We start from the raw sequence: 17,377 nt of genomic DNA, 5'->3' as shown, positions 1-17,377 counted from the left end.
GTTGGCTCTAGTCTCTTGAGGTTGTTGGAGGTTCCTGGGTCCTTGCAGTGAAAATGATTTCTTTTACCTTTTGTTGTTTGGTGTTTTTTGTTTGTTTGGTTGGTTGGCTGGTTGGTTGGTTTTATTTTGGTTTTTGAGACAGGGTTTCTCTGTGTAAGAGCTCTAGCTGTCCTGTAACTAGCTCTGTAGAATAGGCTGGCCTCGAACTCACAGAGATCCGACTGCCTGTCTCCCCCGAGTGCTGGGATTAAAGGTGTGTGACACCATTGCCCAGCTCTTTTACTGTTTATTAGTAAACAAATCTCATGCACAAATATTAAAAGAAAAAGAAAAGCTGAGGTGAGTCCAAACAACCTCAAAATCTCACCACTGCCTCGGTTCGAAAGCACCCTCTTCTGGTCCCACCCCTTCTCTTCAGTCTCATCCACCCCTAATGTAAGGCCTGCCTCTCAGACTAAAACACACGGTTCAATTGGATCACAGACGGGTGGCATTCACGTAACATTGCAGGTGTCAGCAGAAGTCATCCTTGGTTTTTCATGGCCACTCTGGTGTCCTGGGCCCTTACCCACTCTGGTCTCTCTGGCTGTCTTTATACTCCTGTGACAGACAGTTCCTGTGTTTCAGGGCTCATGTAACTAGATTAGACCATGATTACCAGGGTATCCTCCAAATCAAGGTCCATGATCTTTTTAATTTTTAAAGTTGTATGCATGTGTTTGCTGGCATGTCTGGTGCCCATAGATGCCAGAAGAGGGTGTCTATCCCTTGGAACTGGAGTTACAGACTGTTGGAGCCACTATGTGGGTGCTGGGGACCAAACCCAGGTCCTCTTCAGGAGCATCCAGTGCTCTTAACTGCTAAGCCATCCCTGCAGCCCCAAGGTTGATGGTTTTATTACAGTCCTTTTGCCAGTGACCTGATGCAGTCGCAGGTTCTGGAAACTAGGTGAGTATCTTGGAGCTATGACACTTGCTTGTTACCCAGGGCTTCTGGCTCAGGAGTCAAGCCCTGTTCTATACTAGTGTCTGTGTTTTTTCACTCTGTTCCCTGCAGCCAAGAGCCAGAAAGACAAGACACCTTCTTCCAGGAAATTCCCTTACTTGGTAAGTAAAGGCATTCGCTACTGAAACAACCTGAGTTCAAACCCCAGAAACCACATGGTGAGAGAATGAATTCCCACTGGTTGACCTCTGACCTCCATAGGCATTCCATGGTACATGTACAGACACAAAGAAATGTAAAAAGAAAAAAATTAATTGCACTTATCTGAGATCAGTTCACTTTGAACATCTGAGGCAATGGCCTGGCTTATCCAGTGTTCTGGACATGCATACTCCAGGCAGGAAAGGTAGAAATGCCCAGCAAGACCAACCCTTGGCCAGACCCAGAAGCCAAGGAGACAGCCCCGAGGCTATAGGAGGAAGCTCTGTTGGGTGCAAAGTACAAAACTTAACCAAGGTTTGGGATCATTGACACAAGGTGCCACCTCTTCTCCAGGTGTGTGGGACAGTGCTCTTTCACACTTCTCTGCAATTCTCTCAGATGAGATTGTTCTAGATGATTGACCCAGGACTATTGCCTGTACTCTAACCTCGTTGCATTCCTCTGTAAAATGGAAATCATCATCATCATCATCTGGGCCTGGCCTGCCTAGTTAGGGCTTCAGGGGAAACAGACAGGAAGGCAGGAAGGAGTATATGGAAAAGATTTGTGTGTGTGTGTGTGCACACGTGTGTGTGTGTGTGTGTGTGTGTGTGTGTGTGTGCGCGCGCGCGCGTGCATCTCTGGGTACCTCAGCCTCCAGCTCACCCCTCATCGAGTCTCTCTGGCTAGCAGTGCCATGGGCACAGATATCTGCCAGGCCATCGTGGGAGCAGGGCTGTCCAACATGCACCTGACCAAGCTCGGATCTGATAAGGCAACCATTCAAGTTTGGCTTGGCCGGGAGCCGGGTGATGAGAGACAGGGAGCTCTGTGCTCTGGAGGGAAGGAGGCCTTAGCAGCCTCGGTGCGGAGCTGAGCTGTCAGCCCGGGAGGTAGCGGGATGACTGGGAGGGGCGGTGTCTCGGAAGGAAGACTGAGCTAGTGTTTGCTGCCTAGGGGCTGAAAGGCAGCTGTGTCCTGGGCTAGCTGCCTGGCAGGCAGGGATGTGACTCATTGGTGGCCAGGGAAGAGTGCAGTGCACGCCTGCCTGTCCTGAACAGGGACCCACTGCCCACCCGAGGGTGAATGTACGTCAGTATGAGTTGGCATGGGTATGATAGTGCTCAGGCTGCAGCCTTGCTAATCTGCCTAGACTCTTGAGACTCCTGGCAGTACCCATGTCCCGTCCTCTTCTGACTGTGGCTAGACTGTCCCTCCTCCCTGCCAGTGGCCCATGCTGGCGTTCGCCCCCTGCCCCGATCCCATGCATAACACCAGGAAGGGCTGTCCCTAGTCTTACTTGTTCCTACTATGATAGAAGAGATGACGGAGGGAGGGACAGACAGCTTGTCAAAGTGATGCCAGCCCATCGAGAGGACATTTGAAATGGATTTTTTTGTTTGTTTGGTGTTTTGTTTTTGTTTTGGAGGGGTGGTTGTTTTTGTTTTTGTTCTGTTTTGTTTTGTGTTTTGATACAGGGTTTCTCTGTGTAGCCTTGGCTGTCCTGGAACTCACTCTATAGACCAAGCTGGCCTTGAACTCACAGAGACCCTCCTGACTCTGCCTCCCAAGTGCTAGGATTAAAGATGTGTACCCCCAGTGCTGGCTTGAAGTGGATTTTTTCCGTTTTTTTTTTTGTTTGTTTGTTTGTTTGTTTTGTTTTGTTTGAGGCAGGGTTTCTCTGTAGCTTTTGAAGCTGTCCTGGAACTTACTCTGGAGACCAGGCTGGTCTCAAACTCACAGAGATCCACCTGCCTCTGCCTCCTGAGTGCTGGGATTAAAGCCGTGTGCCACCACACTCAGCTTGAAGTAGATTTTTAAAGGCAACCAGGAGTTCATTCCATTTAGAAGGATGTAATACATTGAGCAGAAGGAAGGCAGGATCTTGGAGAACCAGAGGGAGACAGGTTTGCTGGAGTGGTAGCTGGGAGCAATGCAAGCTATTAAAGGTTGTGGGCAGTGCCAGGGGTCCTGGGTCAGACACAGACCGAGGACTGGGGGCAGTAAAACAGGCTGCATAGTGACACAGAAGGGACCTCTTGGGTCCTGAACCTATTCCCAGGGTGTCACTGGCAAAAAAGTAGCCGGTCACGGGCAGGTGTGTATTTACGTGTGTGCTGCTGGGTGTGCAAATATCTCAGAGCTTATGTGTGTCCGTGAGTGTTCTGTGTGTCTCTGAATGTGTATTCGGGTGTAGTTTGATCTTACTGTACACATATTCACAGTCTGGGTCATGTGTAGATGTGTGGTTTTATACACATCAGAGTGGGGCGTGCATTTGTGTATCTGCCTGTGTGACAGAGAATGCTTGTGTGTACATGTGCCCTGCCAAAGAAGCCGGGGTGCAGCCAGGGTCAACCAGCAACCAGTCCTTTCCACTCCTTCTTGGTCCTGCCTGTCAGGTGTCTTCTGCCTTGCTGCCCCTGGGTCCTGAGTTCTGTCCTCCGAGTGGCAGCCCAGATCCACCACCGCCTGACTGCCACCCCATACCTACAGAGCCCTAGGTGGCCTTGGCTATCTCCAGACTAGCTTGCTTGTGCTTGAGCACAAAAAGGAACCAGAAAACTGTCTAGCCCCAGAGGTGTTGTGTCCATCTTCTACTGGCCAGCCCAGGGCTCCTCCCATCCCAGAAAGAGGTGTCTAGACAACCCGAAGGAATTATCCACACAGCACCGCCCTTTCCTCCTACATCCGCGCTCATGGTCTTACATCTGAGCCAGGGAACCTTGGCATAAGTGGCAAATGTGACTGGAACCTCCAAGGTATCGTGTGAACCTCTGAGTAGAGCTTTTAAGGATGGCAGACTAGGTGGGTGGTAGCAGGGCAAGCCTTTGATCCTAGAACTCGGGAGGCAGAGGCAGGCAGATGTCTATGAGTTCAAGATCATCCTGGTCTACAAGCTAATTCCAGGACATACAGGGCTGTTATACAGAGAAACCCTGTCTCAAAACAAACAAACAACAACAAAACAAAAGAATGGCAGACTTCTTTGAAGGATCTACCCTTCCCAGATGTTCCTAGGGGCTGCCAATCTCAGGACCTTGTGCCCTCCACAGAAGGAGAGTTATGGCCCAGGTCTGGCCAGTCACACTGCCTCAACCCTGGGATATGTTCATTGGCCTCAGGTGGGACAGATGACACGGCAAGACCAGTGCAAGCCTTCCCTGGGGTTTTGTATGTGGACTTGGACACGGAGTGGGTGGGAGTGAAGATAAGGTGATAAGGGCTGGGGAGAGGCTCAGCACTTAAAGGCTCACAACCAAAACTATAAGAGATGAGCTGATAAATGCCTAAGGACATTCTGAAACCTGCCTTTGTCCTTCCTAGGAAAGGGTGGGCGGCTGTAAAGTGTTGGTGGTATTCGTTATATGAGCTAACAAGTTCCTTTAGTTTAAGCTACTTAGAGTTTGGTTACTAGCACTGAAAGCTGGAAAAGTCCTGGAATATTTCTTGCCTGCGCCACATACTGGGTCTTCAGGACGCCAGAGCTACCTTGCCGGGCTCATAACATCCCTTGCAGTCCCTCCTTGGCTTACTCAGTTCCCACCAAGATGTCTTACTATCCGTGTCCATTCTTCTAAAGCTTCTATACCTACCTCTGCTTTCTCTACCACGTCCTACTGCAGTTAGAAAATGGCACTTCCTCTGCTCTCTGGACCCAGTTTCCTCCATAGCTACTTCCCTGTCTGCCTCCTCCCCAGGCCCCCATGAAGATGCGTCCCTCTTTAGGCCTTTGCTCAGGGCTGACAGCAGGGCTTCAGAGCTTCCTCACAGCAGAGTGGCCTGGGAAAATGAAAGCTGCTTTCTCTCAGGCCTCCCAGGTAGCTCGCCTCTGCCTGGTCTTGGGATCAGTACTGTGAAATCCCTGTCTGTGACTCAACACTGTCACCACCTTGATGGATGAGACTTAGTTCCTTGAATATGGGACAATCAAAGGTCACTGTGTTTCTGTAGCTGGGACAGGTTGCCTGATTTACTCCATTCCTGGTTCATTTCCTTGTGATCTGCATTTCTTTGGAGCCCAGTCTTGTGTCCTGAGCATGCTTTGTCAGAAACATAGAGGGCCATGTTTGTGCCTTTCTACAATGTCAGAATTTATCCAATAACAAATTTCCAAAGGACAGAAGCCTCATTGATGGCAATTCACCAACTGGTCCCACTTTTCTCCATAGCCTTGGCTGAGGAAAGCACAAATTCTTGCATTCCATTCTTTTTTTTTTTTTCTTTTTTCTTTTTGGTTTTTGGAGACAGGGTTTCTCTGTATTGTTCTGGAGGCTGTCCTGGAACTAGCTCTTGTAGACCAGACTGGTCTTGAACTCACAGAGATCCACCCGACTCTGCCTCCGGAGTGCTGGGATTAAAAGCGTTTGCCACCAATGTCCGGCTTCGCATTCCATTCTTAATTGCTAACATTAACACATTACATATCATAATAAATCCATCTATGTATATGGGTATAGTTGTAAGTTACAAAATAGTCACTAAGGCTAAAGAGATCCCAGCATCGCTGGATCCCCTGCTTTGAGTCAGAGGCCAAGGAAGAGTAAAGAGTAGAGTAGGAGGAGATGGGGAGGCAGGGGTGGGGCCTCAGAGGGCGTCATCCATTTAAATCTGGTTGGGACTCATAGAAACTAAAACTCTGGAGGAGTTTCAAAGTGACCTGAGCTAGGGGCTGATAAGGACACAAAGGGAACCTGAGTGGGTGTGGAGGGGTGAGATAATGGACCAGACTGGAGCCCCCCAAACTGCTGAATACTGCCACCATAGAGTCAGGTGCGGGTCAGAGGGCCGAGAGGGGAGCTGAGCCACATAAATGAGGATCAGGCCAGTCCTGGACAGATGGACAAAGAAACAGACAGAAAGACAGCAGTTCAAGTAGGCTATGTCAATAGCAGGGAGCCAGCCAAGCAGAAGCCCTGAAAGAGTCAGGAATTGTCAGTGCACGGCCATATTCGAGGTCAGCGGACAGGCCAGTGGGGCCATAGCATGGCGGTGTTAGGGCCCAGCTCTTCATGGGGTCCAGATGATGGTGCTGCACCATTTCCTCCATCTGGCATGTTCCTTAAGGTCTCAGGCCTCGTTTTCCTTGTGCCGTGTTATCACATGGTCCCAATTTACTTTGATAGATGTATAGGACAATGTCCTTTCCTCTTACAGGAATGCATTTTTTATCAGTCTGTATCTCGTGTACAGAAGCATTTATACTCAATATGGAGTCAAAAGCTGCTTGTAAAATAGTGTCTCTCGGGGCAATGCACAGCCGGGAAAATACTGCTATAAACATTATGGAGTGACGGGACAGGACACAGCCTGCTGTCAACATCTTGACTGCAGGAACTTCCAAGAGTTTAAGTAGACTCCGAAGACTCTCCCTCCTTTCTCCAGCTTCCCATCCCCTCCCATCTTTCCTTGCTCCTGCTTGGGCCCCTGGCTTACAGAAAAGACCTAGGAGGCAAGATGGCGCCACACTTGTACCAACCCTGGCAACCTCATGAAGAAAGGAGAAGCCGGGCGGTGGTGGCGCACGCCTTTAATCCCAGCACTCGGGAGGCAGAGGCAGGCGGATCTCTGTGAGTTCGAGGCCAGCCTGGTCTACCGAGCGAGTTCCAGGACAGCCTCCAAAGCCATAGAGAAACCCTGTCTCGAAAAACCAAAAAAAAAAAAAAAAAGAAAGAAAAGAAAAGAAAGGAGAGAACTGATTGCTGGAAGTTGTCTTCTGACTACTCACACACACAATCACACACAAACATACACACATAATCACACACATACATACACATAACCGCATATACTTACATGCTCGTTTGTGTGTGTGTGTATGTATACATTTTTTTTGTTTGTTTTTTTTCGAGACAGGGTTTCTCTGTGGCTTTGGAGGCTGTCCTGGAACTAGCTCTTGTACACCAGGCTGGCCTCGAACTCACAGAGATCCGCCTGCCTCTGCCTCCCGAGTACTGGGATTAAAGGCGTGCGCCACCAACGCCCGGCTGTGTGTATACATTTAAAATTGGAAAATAAAGGGGAGCCAGCCTCCAAGGAGACATGTCCCCTCTATTCAACCCTAAGTATTTCCCAGACTCCAGATCCTACCTCCCCATTCTCTGGGGAGTACTGTAGGGAGACAATTCACCTGCTGGTCCTCTTCCAGGGCTGACTTGAGTGGTGTCTATCTGGCCCCCTCCGCACCACCCTGAGCTGTGTCAGGTTGCCTGTAGTGGACACCTATGGCCTCAAAGGACCACAGGTTTCACTCTCACACATCCTCATCAGAAATCAAGCCTCGACCCCAAATTTACCCACTGCAAACTTCTACACAAAACACAAAGCAAGCGTCCTGCCGTGGCTCTGAGCTTAGACAAACTCCTATCAAGATCTGGGCAGGAAAACATGTCAGGGCAATTCTCAAGGTCACCCAGACCAACCGCTAGCCCTGAAGTCACAGAGGACCCATCACAGAAAGTTGCAGACCCAGGGTAGTGCTCCACAGAGCTGGTCTGGTCCAGGCAGAGGAGTCATGCCGTGTTTCTTCACAGGCAACACACCTGCAGCAACTCTCTTCCTACCAGCAAATGACCCCTGACCTTCCAGCACTGGCCCATCAGCCCCCAGCTGTGGCTACTCCTGGAGTGTAGCATTAACTAACACTAATTCACGTGCCCTTCAACAGCTCACTGCTGAATTAAAGTTACAGCAGCTGGCTTGGCTTAGGAACCCAGTCCCAAGTCTCTGCCCACGGTGGCCTCTCTCCAAGATGCCCAGGGCTCCTTACTTTTTGCTCTCCAGTTCTTTCTAAGCCAGGGCAACCCCCACATTATCCTGCAACAACAGTATGCCTTCTAGTGGGTCAATGTCTCCCCACATCTGAAGTCTCTGCAGATCCAACAGGAAAGGGGAGAGAAGATGGGGGCTGGGGGAGAGTGAGTTATCAAGAGAAGAAAGGGGAGGAGAAAGGGACATTTCTTAGTGTACTTCTGTGTACCAGCTCACTGAGCCACACTTCTGGGCAGTAAGAGAATAGTACAGAAAATGACTTGCTGGTTTAGGGGGTCCTATCCAATCCCTTCTTCCACCCACATCAACATTTCCTGTAACTGCCATCTCTTCCTACTATGCTTTCACCCACAGCATGGGGGGCAGTGGCAGAGTCCACTCCAGCTGCTCAGAGACAATCCACAGCTGTCTGCTACGGCTATGCCCTCATGGCTGGACAGGTGGTGGGGGTCAGATGAAGGGAGCCCAACAGTGGAGTCACTGTGCTTCTGAGTAGGGATAGCTTCATGTAGCTCACTGAGAACAGGATGAGGGGACAGTGGAGAGTGACCAGAGCCTGGCCAGGCATGCGCGCGCGCACACACACACACACACACACACACACACACACACACACACACAGTCACTCATTTCCCCAATCTGAATTCATCCTAGGCTTTTAGGACAAACTGTCTCAATTGATCAGATTCAACTGCAAAACACCAAGTCAACCTTGCACAGCTCTCCTGGTTGCTGCCCCATGTTCCCTTGTGGTCCCAGGACCCCCTGGGGTTGGTCAAACACTAGTGACCAAAACATCAAAAGCAGTCCACCTGTCCACCTGTCCTAAGCCTCTGAGTGTAGGGGACACTGGGAGCCTGCTTCCCCTGTGTCACCTCACATAACTCTGCACTGGCAGGAAATTGAGGTCAGGAAAAGATAAGCCACCTGCTCCCTAGTAGCAGCCAGGAAGTGCACAGGAGTGACCCAACACTCAACCCTGGCACTCAAATCTGAGTTCACAAGCCCTTACCAGAAACACCTGTGCTCCTGGGAAAACTCCACTCTGGGCCGAGAGGTCTGTGGGAGGCCAATTGGGTTGCTCTTCATCAGGGTTCCTTGTGAAGAGATGGGACACAGCACAGACTCCTCCTCAAAGCCACACGCATAGGGAGGACAAGAAGAGAGAACCCAAAAGCCGGGCACTGCCTGCAACCCCATCGGTTCAGGAGGCTAAGGCAAATGATCTGCTGTTCAAGGCCAGCCTGGACTTCGTGCCAAGACCCTGACTCAAACAAAACACAGCACCCTGGGTGGTGGAGGAACATGGGGTAGGTAGCCAGCGCCAAACCAGGACGATGAAGACTGGTGATGGACCAGTGGGGCTGCAGTGACTCCTAGGGGCAGGCAGCCAGGCCAGTGAGACTTGGGCTTCAGGCCAGGGCCTCTTGGAAGCTTCAAGAGGGCATTGTACCAGATTCTCCTCTGAAATTCTGGCCAGAATGCCCTTCATCCTTTCTGACTGGGGCTTGCAACATTCCAGAAAATTCCGCCATATGTTTAAGCACATACCCTAGCCCAAGGATCACAAAGGGAAAGCCAAAAGGAATCTTCACCCTTGGGACTCACTGGAACGTTCTGGTCTCCCATGTATTCCCTGGGGGGAGGGGACACACAGAAAAATAGTTCCCATTGCTACAATCTGAAAGAAATGCCAGAGTCAGGATTCAGGGACCACCTCCGGAGCCACGCAGACATCCTGGGTTTGCATATTCATCTTAGTGTTAATTCCCTCCAGTCCAGACCGTGGCAGAGCCAGACATCATCACCCCAGAGCCTGGGCCAAGATGCCCCCTCCCTCTCTCTCCAGTGATGACTGTCCGTCGCCCACTCCCAAGAGAAAGTGGTGCACACACTGCAGAGTGATAAAGGTCTGGAGACAAAACAAAAAGGAAAAAAGTGTGTGAAGGGGGCGTTAAGTGAAAGATCTGTTGGCAATACAAGAGAGGAGGTTTTTGTTTGTTTTGAGACACTCTCATCAGGGAGCCCTGGCTGCTCTGGAATTCACCAAGTAGACCAGGCTGGCCTCAAACTCACAGAGATCCACCTGCTGGGATTAAAAGCATGTGCGAACACTCTAGCAAAAGAACGGAGTTTTTGCAGAGGCAAATGCGCCTTCTATTGGGGAGTGGTAGAGGAGAAAGAGTGGGGGCCCAGAGCCTTCCTGGGTGATCTAGTCTGGCTTGGGTCTGAGTCCGGCAAACCAGCCTTCTCGTAGCATCATCTCCTCTTGAGATGGCCGGCAGGGTCTGAGCGAGCCTGGGAAGCAGAAAAGTAGATAGGGCAGAGAGAAGAAAGCATCGGGGAAAACAGCCTTTTTCCACCTCCCTCCTCTCTACACACCCAAGACTACTCAAGAAGGAAGCGGCCAGGCCGCTAGGCGCCCAGTGGGCGTGGAGGTGGGCGGCGTCCGACGTCCCCACGTGTCCCCGAGAGGAGAGGCAGCGACCCCGAGAAGGCCCAGCGAGGAAGTCACCGCCTCAGGATGTTGGTGATCCTCAAGGTCTCTGAGATTCCGTCTCTTCCCCTCGCGATCCTGCGGGGCGTGCCTCTGAGGTGACCTGGCTTAAGCGTAGTAGCTGTCCCCACGGCGAGCCGGGGCGCGAAGGGTTAACGTACCTGGGCCGCCGCCCCTGCGGCCCCTCCTCCAGCCTCTGGGAAAAGAAAGTCTCAGCGGGGGCCCGGCCTGGCCCTGTCCCGCCGTCCCCAGCCGCAGCGGCCAGAGCAGTGATCCGTGCGCGCCGCTCAACCGCCCCGGACCGGGCCGCCATGTCTCTGTGGTGAGTCGGGGTCCCTGTGGGGCGCAGGGCACCTCCGGGCTTCACCTCTCGGAACCGCAGACCGCAAGGGATGCACGCGGGATGTCGTGGGGCCGACCTCAGTTTCCCGGGGCAGCAGGGGTGGCGGGAGATGCGGAGCCGGGGGCGGCGCGGGAGCGGCAGGTGGGATGTGGGAGATGCGGGACGCACGCTCGGCTCCCCGGCCGCGGCTCGGGCAGGCGTATGCAGGGTCTCGAGGCCCCGGGGTCCCATCAAGAGTTGCCCCCTGGAGACGCCCCCGGTTCCTCTGCCTCCTGTGGCCTCTCCCGTACGTCTCAACCCCTCTCCTTTCCCAGCTTTGATCTTACAAATGCAGTGGACTGGTGCGTGCGAGCGAGGGGCCTCCCCACAGCCGCCGCCCGGGATTGGTCCTTACTAGGACTCCGGAGTTGGGGTTTGCAGCTTCTTTGGAACCCCAAGGAGTGGAGTACTGGGTCCGGGATCCTGTGATCTGGTTCCCAGAAGGGTTCAACCTCACCACCCAGCAGGCTACCTTAAGTGATTTCTGTCTTTCTCCATCCAACCTGGTGGCCAAGAATTCATGGATCCCTTGGGAAAAATCTCGCTGTATGGAGGTGGGGGGCTCAATCTTTACTCACCCTGCGCCTCCGAGAACTTTACCCGGAGATTAGTTATCTCTACCTGCTTCATGGCTCCCTGGCTCTTGTACCTCCTGCCTTGGAGGTAAGAGCCATCAACCTGCTGCCCCAGCCCTGGAACTGGAAGGCCACCTAGCCGACATGCTTTTTGCCCCAGTGAGCTAAACAGGGAAGTTCTGGAGGAACGGGGCACTCCTGAGAAAAGCTAGGATTTCTGCTTCTGAAAAGGGTGCGATGGGGTTACCTGGGCAGGGAGGGTCCCTGGAGAGTGGGCTTCTTTCCCAGGGCTGAAGGGCTGGGCACCTCATTGCTTCTTGTGGGATATTAAGATGGGGGCAAGGGGTCTTGATGGCATCTGTCCACTCCGCTTCCAAGCCTCCCATCTTCCGTTAAGAGTGGGTCATTTCTGTTGAGTCAGCTATGTTGGGGGTTACTAAGCCAGAACTTACTCCACACTGACTCCACAAGAGACTCCCCAAAACTTCAGTGAAGACACTGACTTTGCCTCTCGAATTGACTGGTTCAAAGTCACCTGGTGATGATATGCTGTCCATACACCCACATCTGAACTAGAAATGAAAACAGGAGGGGAGGTGCCGACAGGAGGATGGGCAGATGTCTCGCTTCCTGATAAAGTGACAGCATTTCCCTGAGTACAAGCCTGGTACTTTGTCCTGTGTTCTGTCCCCCCTTTTGGGGGGGGAGAACAAATATCTTAGAGGAGTTAAATGACCCCCTTCCCAGAGTCACTGGTTTTGGATTCTCAGTGCTTCTTGAGTTGGGAAGTTGCTTGAGAAAGGAACCAGGATTCTCTGACCTTCCAGGGAGTGGAGTCCACTGGCCCATCTGTGGCCATAGTCCTCCCGAGTGCCTGCTCACCCTCTTTTCTACCGCTCCCCCTAGGAAGAGAACCCTCTACAAGAGTGCATGCCTGGCCCTGGCCCTCCTTGTGGCTGTCACCGTATTCCAGCGCAGTGTGACCCCTGGCCAATTTCTGCAGGATCCTCTACCACCCACGCTGGGGCCACCCAAAACTGGAAATGTGGTCAACCCCAACAACTTCTGGAAGAGTTCAAAAGATGTAGTGGCTCCCACCCCCTCAGCCCCTCGGGGACCCCAGGCCTGGGATGTGATTACCACTAATTGTTCTGTCAACATCAACATGACCCATCAGCCCTGGTTCCACAATCTTGAGCCCCATTTCCGGCAGTTTCTGTCCTATCGCCATTGCCGCTATTTTCCCATGCTGCTGAACCACCCAGAGAAGTGTGAAGGTGACATCTATCTGTTGGTGGTCGTCAAGTCAATCATAACACAGCACGACCGCCGTGAGGTCATCCGACAGACCTGGGGACAGGAGTGGGAGTCGGCAGGGCAGGGCAGGGGTGCTGTGCGCACCCTCTTCCTGCTGGGCACAGCCTCCAAGCAAGAAGAGCGGACCCACTATCAGCAGCTGCTGGCCTACGAGGACCGTCTCTACGGTGACATCCTACAGTGGGACTTCCTTGACAGCTTCTTCAACCTGACCCTCAAGGAGATCCATTTCCTTAAGTGGCTTGACATTTATTGTCCCAATGTCCCCTTCATCTTCAAAGGTGATGATGATGTCTTTGTCAACCCCACCAACCTGCTTGAGTTTCTGTCTGACCGGCAGCCCCAAGAAAACCTATTTGTAGGGGATGTCCTGAAGCACGCTCGGCCCATCCGCAAAAAAGAGAACAAGTACTACATCCCCTCTGTCATGTACAGCAAGTCCACCTACCCACCCTATGCTGGCGGTGGGGGCTTCCTCATGTCTGGTAACCTAGCGCGGCATCTCCACCATGCCTGTGACACACTGGAACTCTTTCCTATTGATGACGTTTTCCTGGGCATGTGTTTGGAGGTGTTGGGGGTGCAGCCCACAGGCCACGAGGGCTTTAAGACCTTCGGCATCTCTCGGGTCCGAGGCAGCCGGATGAACAAGGAGCCCTGCTTCTATCGGGCCATGCTTGTGGTACACAAGCTGCTGCCTGCTGAGCTGCTGGCTATGTGGGATCTGGTGCATAGCAATCTCACCTGTTCCCTCAAGTTCCAGGTGCTCTGACGTTGCCCGGCCGCCAGCACTTTTGCCCTCAAGTCCTTGGGGCCCTGGGGCTGGAGCTACGGTGCATGGCATAGTCTTTGGTCTCATGTGGGAGGTGAAGGGTCTGGGCCTTCTGTGCTCCTGGGTGTGGTGTGGTACAGATAGCCAGAGAGGAACTCCCAGCAATTCCCAGAGAGCGAGGCCCAGCTGGAACTTCCCTGACTGAAGGTCATCTGAATTCTTCTAGCCTAAGCCTGTAGCCTGGCCCCTCTATCCTGGTAGGGAGGTCCTGGTGGCCTCTGCAGGGACATTTGCTCAGGTACCTGGGCTAGGCCTGGCCCCGGTGGAACTGTGGCTGCCTCTTGTCATCACAGGGGACTCTCTTCCTGTGAAGTGCCTCTGACTCCCTGAAGGCCAGGCAGCCTTTGTAGGAGCTCAGCCCTGTGCAGGTCCACAGGTGTCCCCTCATCCACACCCCTGGATCTCCCAAAAGCCAAGCCCCATAGACTTTCAGCACAACCCAGGCTTCCCTAGAGTCTGCTCCAAAGGCATGGCCCCTGGCTCTGTCTTCTCTCATCCAGAAGCCTGACTGGCCGGCCACTCTGACTACCTCAGCACTCCTGTAAACCTCACTGTGGGCTACAGCCCACCCTACATCCTGACACAGGGCTAAAGAGCAGTGCTCCTGGCCCCCCAAGGCACAGTGATACCTGACCACAGCCCAAGCCAGGTTTCACCCCTGCAGCTCACCGACACTGACACCCTGGCCAGAAACTGGCCTGTTTGGCCCTAGATGTTGATATTCCCCTAGTACTGTGAAGTTTTATTTATGAAGAGTTGGAAGGCGACAACTCCAGGCCTTGGGAGGTGGTAGGCCCTCTTCCTCTCTGCACTCTCCTTCAGCAGCCCACTCACCGTCTAGCATCCTTACCATCATCCCTTGCCTTCTGGTACCACTCTGAGCTCTCCCCACTGATACCCCTACTTCTCTGGGGCCTACACAGATGATTTCCCCTGTGAAAGAATGCTACCTCCCGCCTCGGGCTGGGGTCACCTGGAAAAGATGGAGGCATCATTAGTTTCTCAATAAAACTGAACTGGTTGCTGAAGGTGTCTGAGCTAGCTGGTTCCTTGGTCTTGGCTAGCAGGCGTAGAAGACCTCTAGAGGGACCTTAGAGGAAGGGGAGAGCTGTGGGCATGAACAAAGCCTGAAGCTATAGCACTCGGCTGCTTCAGGCTACCACATGGGCAACTGAGGCCCAAGGCTCGGGTTCTCATGGGTGGCCTTACGCAGAGTATGCAGAATCTAGCAGGCTTCCTGGTATCCTGTGTCCTGTCCAGCCAGCTGGGAGCATTGAAGTAGGCTTGGGTAGAGCAAGAACTGCCTTGTGGGGGACCCAAGCTGCTGCCTCCAGGGGAGGGAGAGCAGCTACTGCCAAGACAGGATCTCCTAAGACAGTACTGCGTCCAGCTCACGGAGTTCCACCATGGGCCCAGCTACCCAGATCCAGGGACAAAGACAAGGCTGCTGCCATTTCTCCCTAGCACAGGTCTTCCTATCCCTCGCCTTGTCAACTGGCTACATTATGTGCAGACCTCATTGCAAAATGGGTGCCTGGTTCCCAGAAATTAAGAACTTTGAGATTGCAACACTGCGGGGCCCTTTTGTGGAGCCAGGACTCACAGGAGGTAGAGCCATGAGCACCTCTTATTTCAAAGTTCCCAGACACCCACCTATCCCCAACACAGACAGACAGTGGGAGACAGACGTAGAAGGACCGGGTGGAGGCTCAGGGGTTATGTGTGTAGCCACATCTAAGGGCCAGGCAGAGGCATGGTTTAATCAAAGGCGAGGTTATGCAGCTAGGTGCCAAGCAGGCCTGAGTCTCAGGCCTTAGCGGTTTTATAGTTGTCTTGAGTTGACCCTGAGTGGGGCAACAGAGATCAGTAGTTCTGAGGCCCCTGCACATTGGTTTACTTTGTCTCTGGGTCCTGTAGCCTGGGAACTCTTAAGTGGAAGTAGCCTGCCCACACCGTGGGTCTTGAGGGCTTCTGATCCTTGCACAGCCTGAGTGTGAGGCTTTGCCTCTGGCTAGGCTTCCTCACTTGAGCCCAGGGCTGTGCAGGCAGGTGGGAGGCTGAGGAAGACCTAAGGGGGAAGGGAGATCCTCACATTCCCCAACCCTAGCACTAACTCACCCGGCCTTGTATCTGTGGCTTAAAGGACCGGAGGACCTTTGTGGTAAAGGAGTGAACACTGTGGGGGAAATAAGGGAGGAGGGGCCCTGCTGAGTTTGTTAACCAGTCCCATTCTTGGGTCCAGAAGGGATAGAAACACACCAGACCCAGGGCTACCCAGGCAAGGCTTCTTAGGACATCCACGACAGCTCCAATCAGGAGCAGGGCAGGCCAGTGGCTCCTGGACCAAAGAAAAAGAGCTACTTTTATAAGAAAACCCCCTCCAGGAGTTCCCATCCTGGTTATCTGATAGAAGGAAGGGATTCAGAACCAAAACAAGTACTGTCCAGTCTTGACTGGTCAGTGTCCGGCCCTCCATGCAAGAGAAAGGGATTTTAGAAAGGATCCAGTCCCAACTGGTCAGGGGCTGAGCAGAGGCTCACGCTGTTCACTGATGAGCTCTGGCTCAGGCTCAGGCATATTCTCTGGAGACTGCCTTTACCCTACTTCTGAGAATGAATGGTTGTCCTTCTTAGCCCAAGGCTATGTGTAGACTCTGCATCACTGTTTGAATCTGCTGAGAAAGAACCAACCAACCAACCAGGATCCACCTAGCATCACACGGTCTGTCTTAGGTGGCCCCATGTGTCTCCTTAGGGTGCTCTCTGCAGGCTCTGAACTCTTAAGAACGCATCAGGCCGATGAAGGTTCAGATCCCGCCCCACCAACAGGATAGGAATATGGTCCCAAAACTTTATTCTGAGATGTTCGGAGAGCCCAGCCTGCAGCAGCCCCTACAGCCATTTTGCTCTGTTGCCATTGGCTTTTTACAGTTTGCCTGGTGAGTGTGTGAGTCCCCAGCCTTCTCCATCCAGATTGTCCCTAAAGACACGTTTATTGCTGGTCACTGGGAAACAGGCATAAAGATAAAGGTTATTCTGGAAGATTCAGGCACTTTCACTAAAGTCTTGTTTTCCTAGTAGAGAGGTGTGTCCCATCACCACGGTTGCATAACAAGAGACAACAAGAAAAGTCTAACAGTTTACCTAAAGGTTCCTTCCTGAAAGTCTCGTACCCCGGGCTGGACGCGGACTCACCGTGATTTGCCAGGGTAGCCACCGGAGGCGGCGGGGATTACAGGTGTGAGATAGGGACCGATGGAGGCAATGTGGTAATCAAGGAAGCCAACAGGCATCTCCTGAAGCAGAATCGTTCTTTAATCAGAAAGGCTACAGTCTCTCGGGAAGTGAGACCGTGAGGACATGCTTGGGGGTCTTGGTGGATATGAAAGGGGGAACTGGGATGGAAGAGCCCATCTGCAGGGCAGCCCCCAGGTTGGCGCGCATGGATTTCCTTACCGGAAGCTTCCACGGGTGTTAGTCAACTCTCCGGTCCCGTCCAGTCCAAGTTTCTCAGTGGTTCATAGTACCCCCCGCCCCGCCCGAGGCTTTTAGGTAATTAACCCTTTAACAGGTACGTGCTTTCCATGCCAAGTTTGTACGGTGCTGAGGGCTGAAGCCAGGGCTTCCTGCATGCTTAGACAAGCACTCTACCCACCGAACTGTCTCTCCCGTCTACTTAAAGTTTTTAAATGATCAGAAAGTTTCTTAAGGGGGGCGGGCTCCAGAAATACTGACTGGAAAACCAGGAAAGACTGTTTTGACGACCTCATGGGAGTAGACCGAGCGGAGAGACCCAGCAAGGCCCATCTGGTTAGCGCTCCCGTTCCCAGCCACAGGTTAGGACCCTCTGGCGAGTCC

The 17,377-nt window shown here is 52.7% G+C and overlaps 1 protein-coding gene across 1 annotated transcript; it reads left to right on the top strand.

Moving 5' to 3' along the window:
• The first annotated feature begins 9,740 nt into the window (after positions 1-9,740).
• On the top strand, positions 9,741-14,548 carry B3gnt7 (UDP-GlcNAc:betaGal beta-1,3-N-acetylglucosaminyltransferase 7). The gene is made up of 2 exons (XM_005082254.4): positions 9,741-10,736; positions 12,278-14,548. Exons 1-2 carry the CDS (start codon positions 10,726-10,728, stop codon positions 13,458-13,460), a joined length of 1,194 nt encoding a protein of 397 aa, XP_005082311.1. The 5' UTR covers positions 9,741-10,725; the 3' UTR covers positions 13,461-14,548.
• Positions 14,549-17,377: the final 2,829 nt, after the last annotated feature.

This window comes from Mesocricetus auratus, unplaced genomic scaffold (genome assembly GCF_017639785.1).
Source record: "Mesocricetus auratus isolate SY011 unplaced genomic scaffold, BCM_Maur_2.0 Super-Scaffold_100010, whole genome shotgun sequence".
In the NCBI taxonomy this organism is placed as follows: Eukaryota; Metazoa; Chordata; class Mammalia; order Rodentia; family Cricetidae; genus Mesocricetus; species Mesocricetus auratus.
The sequence above is the reverse complement of the archived record's forward strand: the minus strand, read 5'-3'. Positions and strand labels throughout refer to the sequence as shown.